The 12,706-nt window shown below is 39.8% G+C and overlaps 1 protein-coding gene across 7 annotated transcripts in view; it reads right to left on the reverse strand.

The window, feature by feature from the left end:
- The window catches only part of SPATS2L (spermatogenesis associated serine rich 2 like), a 148,966-nt gene that overhangs the window by 67,591 nt on the left and 68,669 nt on the right, over positions 1-12,706 (reverse strand). For all 7 annotated transcript variants that reach the window (XM_081143308.1, XM_081143304.1, XM_081143309.1 and 4 more), the window contains one exon: positions 7,527-7,587. In XM_081143308.1, the coding sequence (XP_080999434.1) occupies positions 7,527-7,565 (39 nt within the window). In that variant the 5' untranslated portion in view covers positions 7,566-7,587. The remainder of the gene's footprint in view (positions 1-7,526; positions 7,588-12,706) is intronic.

A 12,706-nucleotide genomic window follows, 5' to 3' on the forward strand; every position in this document is an offset into this window, starting at 1 on the left:
GAGGTTACACAATGTACCAAAAGACACAGGGTTTTACAGTAGAATTAACTTGCCCCTTTGTTTCCTTGAACATGGTTAGAAATAGAATATACCTTATAGAAAAATGAGACAACTAAATTTGCCCTATAGATGAGAAGATTCTCTATACTACTGGCAATATGACTCAGCTCACTAAGAGAAGGAAAAGCCTAGAGTTTGTATTTTAATTTACTAATTACTTTAGAGCAGTGGTTCTTAAACTTTTTATTAATGCTCTTCAATAAACATAAATCACATGCTCTTTTTTATGTTTTAATTCCCAAATAGGTATTTTAATTTCCTTTCTAAATATAACATTTTGTTATACCCTTAAATATTGTGCTGGCTATGGAAATCTCCCCCTATAGAAAGCACAGTGGACTGACAGCCCAGCTGTCACCCCTGTGGGTCCACCAGTACCTTGGTACCCATGCCACCCCCCTCCCCCCAGCCCAGGATGCTCCCAGTCAAACTGAGGTGGTGGTGCTACTAGTGAGCTCCTTTCCGAGGGATGCAGGCCTCCCCGGCGGGCAGCTCTGGCCCCCGGGCCCGCCACCAGCCTGCCCACCCACCCGCCCTTTCTTCGCTCTCTTCTTTCAAAGATGTGAGACCTGCCTGAAGTCTGCAGACTCGCCCTACCTGCTCATGCTTCCTTCCTCTCGTTTTTTCTTTTATAAGCACTCCCCCCACCCCCTGCTGAAACCTGGTTCTCATCTGACCCCACCTTGGCCGCTGTTTCTTGGAGGGCCTAAATGAACACAAATGTGCCTTCGCTCATACATAACCTGTCTTTTCCCAACTGACCTTCTACTGCTTGTCCCAAACCAGGATGGCACGCTCCACTGCATCTTCCTGTCGTCCTAATGCCTGAGGCTCACCATATAAAATCTTGGCTCAATCGGTTAACTAAATATCAATTAATAATTATTTGGGGGCATAAAGTCTATGATATTACTATTATAGGAAGTATTAAGTACACAAATTAAAAAGTTCATTTGTGCTTATAAGGAGCTTGTAATCAAGTTGTGAAGAAATCACAGAGAAAAAGTAGTTTTAATAATAATAATATGGGCAATATAGTTTTAAGGGCTGAATCAATCAGTTTAGCTCTCTACCTACCTATTTAATCTATCTAGACAGATTTTTAGTGCTCAAGGTCAGAAGAAGAGAAACCATTGCAGTCTTGTCATTTTTATCTGCAAAAATTGGATAATTTAATATGAAGGATCCTCATGAGAAAGAACTAGAATATTGGTGAAATACCCATAAATTCCAAGGGACTGCCAACAGAGGTAACATTTTTCCTGCCACCAAAAGGTTTTAATTTTTGTATTCTTTAGCATTAATCATCTATCTTATATATACCTCTCAGCCACAGTGGAGAAGGGGCTGCAATGGAAGGCTGGAAGGAGAGCAGGCAGAAGCAGAACAGAAACACTGTGAATTCTAAATGTCTAGCTTCGAACAAGTGATGTGATGCTAATCCCACAATAGTAAATTTCTTATCCCCTGAAACTGATGCTGACATTTCCATTTATTCATTCAGTTCCTTTAGACTCCTTGTCAAATCTCTTCTAGTTGCCAAGCAACAATAACAGCAAGTTCTATACACAAGCATTAGGCAATAACTGTTATCAAATGTCTCTTTTTTTTTTTGAAAGGGAAATTTAATGACCCTTTCCTACGAGAAAATGGTGACAAGAACTTGTCTGTCGTGAAACCTGAAAGCTGTGTGTGTGGCTTTGTGTTCTTGCTGTTTGAACTGAAAGGTTGGGCTAAATTGACTTCAACACCCTTAAAAACTTATGAAATTAAGATGTGCCCCCAGAGCTTGCCTGGTTTGGTCTTTGAAAACAACTGCATATCATTAAAACTTGTCCCAAGTCCCATGAAATGAGTTCTCTATTAAATGCAGTTAATATTTTAAATCTGCACAATGACAGGTCTCTTCTGTACTTTCTCTGATCCTGCTAAAACCTCTTTAATCAAATGCTGGGTTTTTCTGACCATACTCCACCCCACAGAAAGACTTCAGCTGTATTTTGGTATTTTGTAAAACAGATAAATAGATCAAGGCAGTTATAGGAAATGAATAAAATGAGACATATGCTCTCCTGTTGTGGACAGACTCTAGGACACGGTCTGTCTCAGCCATCTGCAGAAATGCTGAGATGACTCTTTGTTCCCACTGTGGACAAGAGGCTCTTCTCCCCTTTTCTATTCCTCCTCAAGATGATTATCATTTACAACCCCACGTACCTCTATAATATGAACAGCTCTAAAAGCTATCACAATAAGTGGTACAGCTCAGCACAAATATTCTAGGCTGAGCTATTCCTCATTCCCACCGCATCACATTTTCTAGTCTTATTTATTTGCAGTGAGGCTCAGCCACAACTATCAAAGTTTGAAAAAGTCGAGTCCAGTTTCATGTTCTTTTTCTTATTTGGGCTTTTTATTTTGTTTTCTTTCTCATCTCAGTTCCATGTGAATATATATTTTGAGTTCCAAACAAAAATGTTAACTAGAGCTCCTTTTCTATTTTTTAAATTGTAAAATAAACAGATGAGCTCCCCCAGATCCTGCAGTTTATATGATTAAGAGCTCATAAAGCAGCTCCACATTTATTACTGCATTTGATGACTTTTTTGAGTAGGTATTATTATCACATCGAATCTATAGAATAGGGAGCTGAGGCCCATACAAGAAAAGTGATTTGTTCCAGGCCGCTCAACTAGTAATTGGGGAGCAAATAATCTCTGCTTCTGTCTCCAAACTCCATACTTTTCCCACGACTTTACCTCCCTAGAGCTTACTTCCCAAGTGTACTGCATTCTCTAAGGTGATTTAGGGATCAGTTCTCAGTTCATAGCTGGACACTCAGGAATATTAACCCCATTTTACACACAAGGATCCCTTCACTTTCCATCACCAAACTTTACTGCTGAATTGTGTTCTATTTAAAATGACTTATAATAACGCATGAAAATATCTAACTAAAATTTTTATTTTGTCTATGCTAGTTGTAATAATCCTTTCTTATTCAGTTGAAAATTACATGTAACATTTTATAAATCAATTTGGCTGGGTACCCTAGTGTTTTATATGAGAAATAATGAAATAGTCACTACTGAGTCCTATCCTTCACTCTGCTATGATTTCCTAATACTGAATTTCTTTAAAAATATGTAATTTAGAATGGAGCTGTAGAAGTGAGTATGCCCTAAATATAAGATCTCCCATTAGCCCAATATTTGGTTCTGGTATCTCTCCTTAACAAAATGAGACATGAGGATTCCTTCCTTCCTTCCTTCTCTTTAATGTTTTTTGTCATAGTGGAATATGCCTAGTTACACACCAAAAGACATCACTTGTTATCAGGAACCTATCTGAAACCACCTGTATTTGATAAGCATCTCATAAACATGCCACTTTATGGCAGAATCACCTAAGTAACCCTAGTTCCTGTTTCTAGAAGCAATTTAAAACTTGTTTTATTTAATAGCAAAGAGAGTACTAAAATGAGATGACACTGCCATTAACCTATATTTCAGTTTTCAAGGAGGTTTGAGATTTTGCAAATATCGTGAGCGGGAAATGTAGTCTCTGAAGAACTTAACTATTCAAGCAGGCATGCCCATTCATTCGTTATCCATTCATCTGATTCTAATTGGGGGTCACCTAGGTGAAAGGGCCAGTCCATGGCCCCCAGGAGCACATAATCTTACCTGAGGAGACAGACAACTAACCATCACAACTCAAAGAGTGCTGTCTGCACACAGAATGCAGAAAACCCCCCCGAAGCAAAAAGAACAGAAGTACAAATAATTCAGGTGGCGCAGAAGGAAGGAGAAGAGATATCTGAAAGGTTCATGAAAGGAAAGCAAGTGAGGATTGGGTCCATGAGACAGAGAAAACTGCCTTTGCAAAGTCCTGGAGGCAGAAGCCTTCAAGGTCAGGATGGCTGCTGCAGGGGGTGTGTGGAGAGGTGACAAGATAAACGTGTAACGTGGATGGGGTCGGATCATGCAGGAGATTGATCACACATGTCATACTAAGGAGACTGAACTTGGGCTCCAATATTTCCAATTTAAATCCTTGCAGTTGTAATCCAATAATATAAAGATATTTTAAAATAAAAGTCACAGAATATCAATCGTAAATTTCAGCTGTCTTGGATATTAAACCTTAAGTTATTAGCTCCTCCTTTGAATTAAAAGCTGCCTGAGGACAGAAATTATTTCCTCATCAAAGCACCTACTCCTTTTCAATTCATCCAATAGTGGAGCTACCAGAGATAACTGATGAGTTCATTTCATTGCAAGGCTTTTATTGAGTATTTAATTTCCCATAGCGCTTGACTAGATATTGTATAAGAACACTACACAGATCTGTTCTCAGATTTCTGAAGCTTATACTTTATAATTTAAGACATAACAGTTGATATTATTCTTAATTTTCAGAACTAAAATGCCATTGCTCTGTGTGACAGATTGAGAAACAAACTAATCACAAAAAGGCCATAAAAGCTAATAACTAAAGGAAATAAATGCACTGAAATAAATCAAGGTAAAATTATAAATGATCAGAATTTTCAGTTGTTTATTATGATTTATCTTATTGAGTTGAGAAATCTATTAACCTTTTGACATAGGAAGATGGAATTTGCTAATTGAGTTAGAGGAGCTCCACTTCCATTGTCATGTGGATTGATAATATTTACAACTTAAATATCACCCACCTTCAAAATAATGCCAGTATTTTGATAAGTTGCTGACGTGGGGTAGCAGAAACACCACCTACTGTTAATCTTCATATTGCGTAAGTGACACTGACCATGACGGGGAGATAATGGGGCGCCTAATGCCAGCGCGTGGAGCGTGTACACTGAACCTTGGTGGCGTGCGCTGACAGATGACCCATCTTCCCTCACTGGCTTGATGCCACCTCTCTTTTGAACAAGACACTCTGTCTTTGACTGCTGAGACTACTACGCTGGTCTGTCTGATAGTTATACTTTGCAGGGAATCAACTGCTAAGACTCTGATTGTTTAAAGTGCTTTGCCTCCGCACAGCCCAACTTTAGAACTGCTCAATCCGTCTATGACCAGACAGTTGAGAAGGGGCCAGTCTCTGGTCAGCACTGTGGTGCTGGGCCCAGTTTCTCAAACTGGGGAAAACACCATCTCCCCTGAGCATGGAACTGTGGGTCAGGGAGAATATGAAGCCGTGACATAAAAGGGGCACATCTTTCTGCTCTTGTGTGCTCAATGGTCAATAAGTAAAAAGTTTTGTACTAAAATAATACATGGAGTATATTGTGGAATATAATGGATTAAAAAATGAGCATCCATTTTTGAGGTAACAAATAAAACTCCAAGAAATTATATGTTGGTGGAAGTTGGTGTTTACCATGTCCAGAGACATTTGGGGTGACAAGTTAGTTCTGACTCTGACTTTACCCTCAGCAACTGTGTCCTCATCAAACAGGAAAACCATTTAATATGAAGATTTAAAAAACATGTAGCATAGCAGCTGACAGAGCCAGGGTGAGTTTCTTAAAAATATCACTCCAAGTCATGCTTCTTAAAACCTTTCAACAGCTACTTTTGCCCTTTGAATAAAGGCCTTCATGGCTGTGTCTCAGGTTCTAAACCCTGGTAAAGCCTGTGGGGTCCTTCTAAGAATCATGTCTTAAAATTCATGAAATAAAGTATATCTTATTACAAAGGAAACCACTCCTGCTGAAATAAAGTTAAAATACTAATGAAAAAACAAATCTGTGCTACGATAATGTATGTGCTTCTCTATCAACATCAAATAACACAGTAAAGTGTAGGTTCTATAACTAAGTGATTCTGAAATAGCGATGAACAAACAATATTCAGGAGACCAGATACCTATTAATTGGATATGAAGATACCTGTGATTTCCAGTTGTGAAAGTCACAGGTACTCCTGCTGCCACCGTGGGTATTGTTTTCCTTTGCCTACATTCATGATTGAAGGAAAGGCTAAATTTCATTTAGGTGTTGGCAAAGATGAAAATGTATTTTTCCCCATTCAAGTTCATGGAACCCCGGATTCTACCCATGGATCCATTAGAGGTCCAGGAACACAGATGAAGAGCTGATATTCTACCAACACTGGGTCCTGCCTCAGTCTCTCATCTCATCTGTATCACCATCCCTTCTGCCTGCCATGCTGTGGCCACACCACCCTCTGGCTCTTCAAACACATTCAGCTTAGTCCACCCGGCCATCTGCTCTCGCTTTTCTATCTGGGATGCTCTGCCCTCAGATCTTTGCGTGGCGTTTCTTTCCTGTTGTCTTTATGTGAGCTCAAATATCACCTCCTCCAAGAGTGCTGCCCTGACCAACCCCATCTAAGGACGCCACTCCCCTTGCCACCCTACTTTCCTAATGGTAGTTACCACTATCTGAAACGACTGTGTTCATCTAAATGTTCGTGAGTTTATTCTCCATTTCCCTCCCTAAGCGAGCTCCATGGGAGCAGGGACCTCATCTCCATGTTCAGGGCCATATCCCCAGCACCTAGAATGGTGTTTGGCACAAAGTAGGGGTCTCATGCATCTTGGCTAAATGAAAGAAAGAATAGTAAGAACTCCACAAATGTTACTTCTCTCATCCTTCACTGTGTGTTTTAGGTGCTGTGGGGATACAAAGGGATGAAAGACAAATTCCTGCCCTTAAGCAGTTTACAGACGAGTGGAGGTGGGAAGTGGCCATGTGGAAGGTGGAGAGAGTTTTGGTCCAGGCTGTCCCACTCTGCTGTATGACCAGGGGCAAATCTCTTCTAGGGCCTCCGTCCCAATGAATGGGTTGGACAAATTTATCTCCATGGTCTCATATGGCCTATGGTTGATGATCATTAAGAGCTAACAGGGCAAGTGAGGGATTGTGACTTGTGACCCTAAGTGGGGGACAGTTCACAGAGGACAAGAGTTGGCAGGACTCTGAAATGCAATCAACCTTCAACAAATGAGAAGGGGGGATTTTCAGAGTCATGATCTCTCATTGTTGAAAAACTTTAAAGGCTACACAGCATGACCACTGGGTGAGGCTCTGGATAGCTCTATGTGAAACCATTTCTGAAGATGCAGCATAATACTCCAGCTCTTAGATGCAACCAGATGTTTAAGAGTATGGACTGTAGAGCGGCACTGCCTGGGTTCAAATCCCAGCTCTGTTGCTTACTACCTATGTGCTTTTAGACAAATTATTTCTCTGTGTCTCATTCTCTCCTCTGTAAAATGAGAAAAACAACAGTATTAACTTTATGAGGTTATGGTCAAGCTTAAATGAGAAAATGAATTAATATGCTTATCAAAAATTCAGTAAATGCTACTTATGATTCTGCTGGTTTCCTAGGGTGCCAAACTTACTATATAGCCACCCAAAACCACTTTCCCCTTCTTCCACTGAAATGGAAGTTTTACCAGCCAGAGATTACATCATCCAGGCTGGAGTTTCTGCAACTTTATCTTACCTTCTCCTTGACATTCACGTGAGTATTGAGTTCAGCCATCTTGTTTCTAGTGGAAGAAGCCCTGTAAAAAAGTGGGGGAAAAGATTAACTTTAAAGTTTTAAAATTGATTTCCCAATGTGTTATTTTTATGCTCTCTTCCAACCTAGTAAACAATTTCACTCTGACATAATCATAAATACCATTTTGGAATGTAAAAATACACTTGTCTTTTATATGTTCTAAAAGCATGTTACAATAACTCTAGAAGACAACGTACAATATTTTATTCATACCGTATTGATGTGAAAAATGACAAAGACAGATGGGTGTGCACCCAAACTGCGCCTCTTCTTATTATGCAAGAGAAAGGTGCCCCAAGCAGTGAGAGGAGGAAAAGTGTACCTATATTAACCAAGCACCGCCCTTACAGTCCTTACTGTCCCAAAGCTTTTATCAGCCTCCAGTTAAAATAACAAATATTTATTGAGCCTTTCCTACATGTATTTAACTATATCATGCACTGGAACAACGACTCCAGAATTTAAATAGAAGAAACACTGTATATAGATTTAAAACTTGCTTCCTCACTTACCAACATATCATGAACATCCGTACCTTTACCATATTTTTAAATGACCATAAAGTCCTGATCTCAAGTTTCAAACGGACCCTTACGACTGTCCATAATCCTTCTGTTTCCCTAAGTTCTTAGTTTTCTGCCTTTGGTGTCCAATCTTCTTTGTGAAGTGGCCCCTTCTGAGATGTGTATTCTTAACATCAAGCTGTGGTGTTTTTCTTTCTTCTCATGTGCTCTAAATCTTTCACCGTTACTATAGAAGCCAGATCTTAAGTCTTTAATAGTTTCAATCTCTTTTTGAAATAGAATATAAATGACTTAAAATGGGCTAACATATTGGTTCAGATTAGCAGCTAGACAGGCCAAGATATCAATATACTCCCTATTTGCATGTTTAATGCTTTTTGTCAATCAAGATCCACTGAAATACCTTCCTAGATTCTTTCTGACTTTTGCTACAATGAGTGTATCTAGTATTGATACGTTTTAGGGATAACTTGCAAAAATTCTTGGATTTTTCCCCATCATTTTCTTTCTTTTTAAATCCTCACCCGAGGACATGTTTATTGATTTTGGAGAAAGGAAGGGGGAAGGAGGAAGAGAGAGAGAGAGAGAAACGTCAGTCAGTTGCCTCTCACTCTCTCACACGCCCCTGATCCGGGGACCAACCTGCAACCTGGGCATGTGCCCTGGACAGGGGATCAAACCTTGACCTTTTGGTGCCCAGGACAATGCTCCGGCCAACTGAGCCACACAAGCCAGGGCTCCATCATTTTCTTTTAAACCTAGATCTAGTACACTATAAATTCAGATCCATTACCTTTTATTGATTTTAGGATGAAAGCTTGGAAATACGTGATCTTAACTCTAGTACCACTCAAACAGGAATCCTCACAGATACACTATTATGTTACCAACTATAGTTAAGATTCTCTTTTTATAATTTTCCAAATGACAGAGCCACTGACAGACACATGTATGCAGTCACAGTAGCAGGAGAGACCTGCATCCTTGGTCCCCCCTAAGGCCGCTCCTTCCCATGTGCTCTGCTGAGAGCGCCCATCCCATTAAACACACCTCCCAGGTAAATAACTTCCAAATGATACATTTTATATCCTCTGACTTGACATATGGGAGAAAGTAAATAATACTAGCTGGCAAGCAATAACTGAATTTCATTCTCATTTATTCCTGCCCCTGAGAGTCGCTAGTAAAGGACAGCAGGATTATTTTCTGATTATCTGTACCAGCGAACAGAGATGAAATGCAAGGCACGAGGACAAATAACCAGGTGTTTCTGTTTACAAGCCATACATGAAAAGTGAAACCTCTGATCAGTCATCACAACGCCTACAGGATGGTCTACAGTCATGCTATTTGAAGACATCTGGATGGCTGATTTTCTTATTCACATGGACGTTTTGGCATCGTGTACACACTTTATATTTTGGGTGTTTTTCTGTGTATGATAGTGTGTGTGTGTGTGTGTGTGTGTGACAGAGAATAAAGATGGGGTAGAAAGGGACAGAGGGATGCAAGGAGGAAGGGAGGGAAGGAGAGAGATATGGGTTATACCTATGGACTATAAAGGATCGAAGGTGACAGCTGGATTTGGTGCTACTTGTTAGGATGGACATGAGCCACAATTCCTTTCATTAGACTAGATCAGCTAAGTCTTCTGGACACATCTAACCTTGCCATTATAGATCTGTGAAATCTGAGAGAAGTTTTGTTTGTTTTTGCTTTGATGTCTAGGACTTGAGTGTGCAGCATTTCCTAAAGCTAGAGTGTTCTAATCCACAGAGGAACCAAGGAGGACCTCCACCGAGGGCAAACAAGTTCTGAGACCTGAGGACGTGGCAATGCTCAATGGTGAGTTATACTCCTAGGGCAAAAATGTATGTGTGTGTGTGTGTATATATATATATATATAGTATTCATAGGAATAGATGTATTTCCTTGGCAATTCCCTTTCTATTTAATCTCAAAGTCTGACTCAAGGAAAGCTCTTCCTTTGGTAGTGATGCCAGTAAGATTAATTACAACATTATTTTTTGTGTGGAGGAAAATGCTGGCCATGAGGGTGGAATGAGGATATTACAGGGAAGATAAGATAAAAAAATTACAGGAAGATGTTCTTTGCTCATTTTGCTCTCTCAAAGTTTCTTCTCCTGCGTGGAGGGCGGCTTCTCCAGGCCCCTTCCAGGTGCGTTCCCAGCCCCTCTGCACTGTGAGGCCTCCTGCTGGCTGGTGGATAACAGAGGACTGGGAAATCAGCTCCAGCTACGGACACTCGATGAAGGATTTTAATGCAAACAGAACATAAATTGGGCTTGCCTTAAAGAATTAGGAATTTAAGTGACTAGATAATTAAATTGGGTCCTACCTATAATTCTAGGGAAACTATGGAACAGGAGAGGTTGATCTTCAGGGTGCAGAAGGCGCTGGCTGAGTGTCCGAAGCTCCTCGAGAATATTCAAAAGGAAACCTCACACCGGCATAGCGCTGAGTGCTCGTTACCTTTTCTGAGCCTCTCCCCTGCGACAGTGAACCTGTGCTGGGACCCTACTCTTGGGGGATTCTGTTGTCTGCTATGAACTATATCAGGACAGTCAGATCAATGCAATCTGAATTTTAATTGTTTAATTTAGACAGTTAAAGAACTTTGCTTCTAGGAAACATAGTGTCACTTCTTCCCAACTGACAAGCCCAAAGTTCAGCATCCTGAAACCCCAGACCTAATAGTCAAAGACCCCTGGGTTAACCAGAGAAGCCTGTGAGGGACAGATTTTTGGGGCCAACAGAATTCCTATTTCCCTCCCATCATGTTAGGTCACCACACATGACAGTGTGTCACTTCTGGACATGACTGATGCCCACTTCCTAACAAAGCTCAATCATAAGAGCTGTAGATCCACAAGAAAAGTATAGGGACTTATGACTTCTTGGGAAAGAACTTGGTTTCTAATTCCTATTATCACTTAAGACTGTTCTAAGAACCAACCAATTACTGAGGCCTAACTGTTCTAATCCACGACACATGTTCCAGGCATATAAAAAAATCAATATGAAATTAAGATAACTAGAAATACAAGTCCTGATGCTGATGCAATGTTTCAGTAGCTTAGGTATTATCTGAAATATTTTTCTTCTAAATTATACTTTATTTTTCAGTAACAACATTACACACATATATAGCTGTCATCTAAGTTATGTGTATATATATCCTAGAGAAAAATAAAGACCAAGAAAATTGTTGACTGAAATTTTATTTATGAAATAACAGATTAATCTCTTACTTCTTTCTAGATATATATATATTCCATAGTCAAAAACTTATTAGAAAAAGCATCAATTGCAAAGAAAAGAATGTCACCATTTATCACCAATATATCATCTATACACTTCTACAGTGGAAAATTAATAAACCACAGCATGGTTACCACCAATCACTTCAAGCGCAAAGTTATGCAAACTGAGCTGCTCATTATGCAAAGATCTTACTTAATATGCACTAATGCCAGTCAGAAAATCTATTAGTCTATGACAAAGATAAATATTCTTTATAAGAAATAAAACTGAATAGTACAAATTCTGGCAAATATGTTTGTTTTGGCATTTCTAATGAATACAATGCACTGAAGTTTAATATACATGACAATCTGATTAACAGCTTAGAAATGTATATAAATTTATATTTCTCACGCAATCATTTAAAGTTAAAACAATGTATTGAAATGCCAAATTGCTTTCTGACTTCTTGATTACTATTTTTCCTCATGTTTTATTGTGCAGATAGTAATAAAGTTTCACTTTTATTTCTCTGAAACCTATTACTGCTCTTAGATTCACTTTCCTGTTCTCAGGTATTACATCACTTTTCTTGAACTGGATTATAAAACCAGAGGAAATACATATGAAAACTTTTTAAAATAAAGATTTAAAATAACAGCAATTGGCACACTTACGGAGCACTTAAAATGTGCCAGGCACTCTGCTAAATGCTTGACACAAATTCTTTCATTGAACCCTCACATCCCATATAAAGTAGAAATTATGATTATCCTCATTTTATATATGTGAAAGCTGAGGCACAGAGATTCAACAGCTAACTCAGCGTCCCACAGTCAATGGCAGGGCCAAGACTCAAACCCAGGTGGGCTGATTCTGGAGCCCCAGTCAGTGTGCCTATAGCACCTCAAAACCATCATAAACAAGTCATGGGTCTCACTGTACATGAACCGCAGTAAGAACTCTGCGAGGAGGATTAAACCGATCCCGGGCACCCCGGGCACCCTGCCTTCTCAGTCCGGGCAGGCATGTGATGTATGCCTTGTGTATATATGCAGGGCACACACGCAGCAGAGCAAAACCACTAACCTCACCCAGGAATGGCAGGAACACACCTGCCATAAAGACAGGACTGTTTTTCTGTGGCTTCCTACCTCAGCTGAGAGTATAAAAAGCTGCATTTAGTGGGCCCTCTGCCAACAAATCATTTCCTTCGCTCCACATGCTGCCCTGGGGCTCTAGGACATTTCAGGGTCTAATGTCTAACTGCTTCTTCTTTCTAATTAAAGTAATTAAGGCGTCTATGTATCTGACTCCGGGACAGCCCAGACA

The sequence above is a fragment of the Miniopterus schreibersii genome (assembly GCF_964146895.1).
Source record: "Miniopterus schreibersii genome assembly, chromosome: 7".
In the NCBI taxonomy this organism is placed as follows: domain Eukaryota; kingdom Metazoa; phylum Chordata; class Mammalia; order Chiroptera; family Miniopteridae; genus Miniopterus; species Miniopterus schreibersii.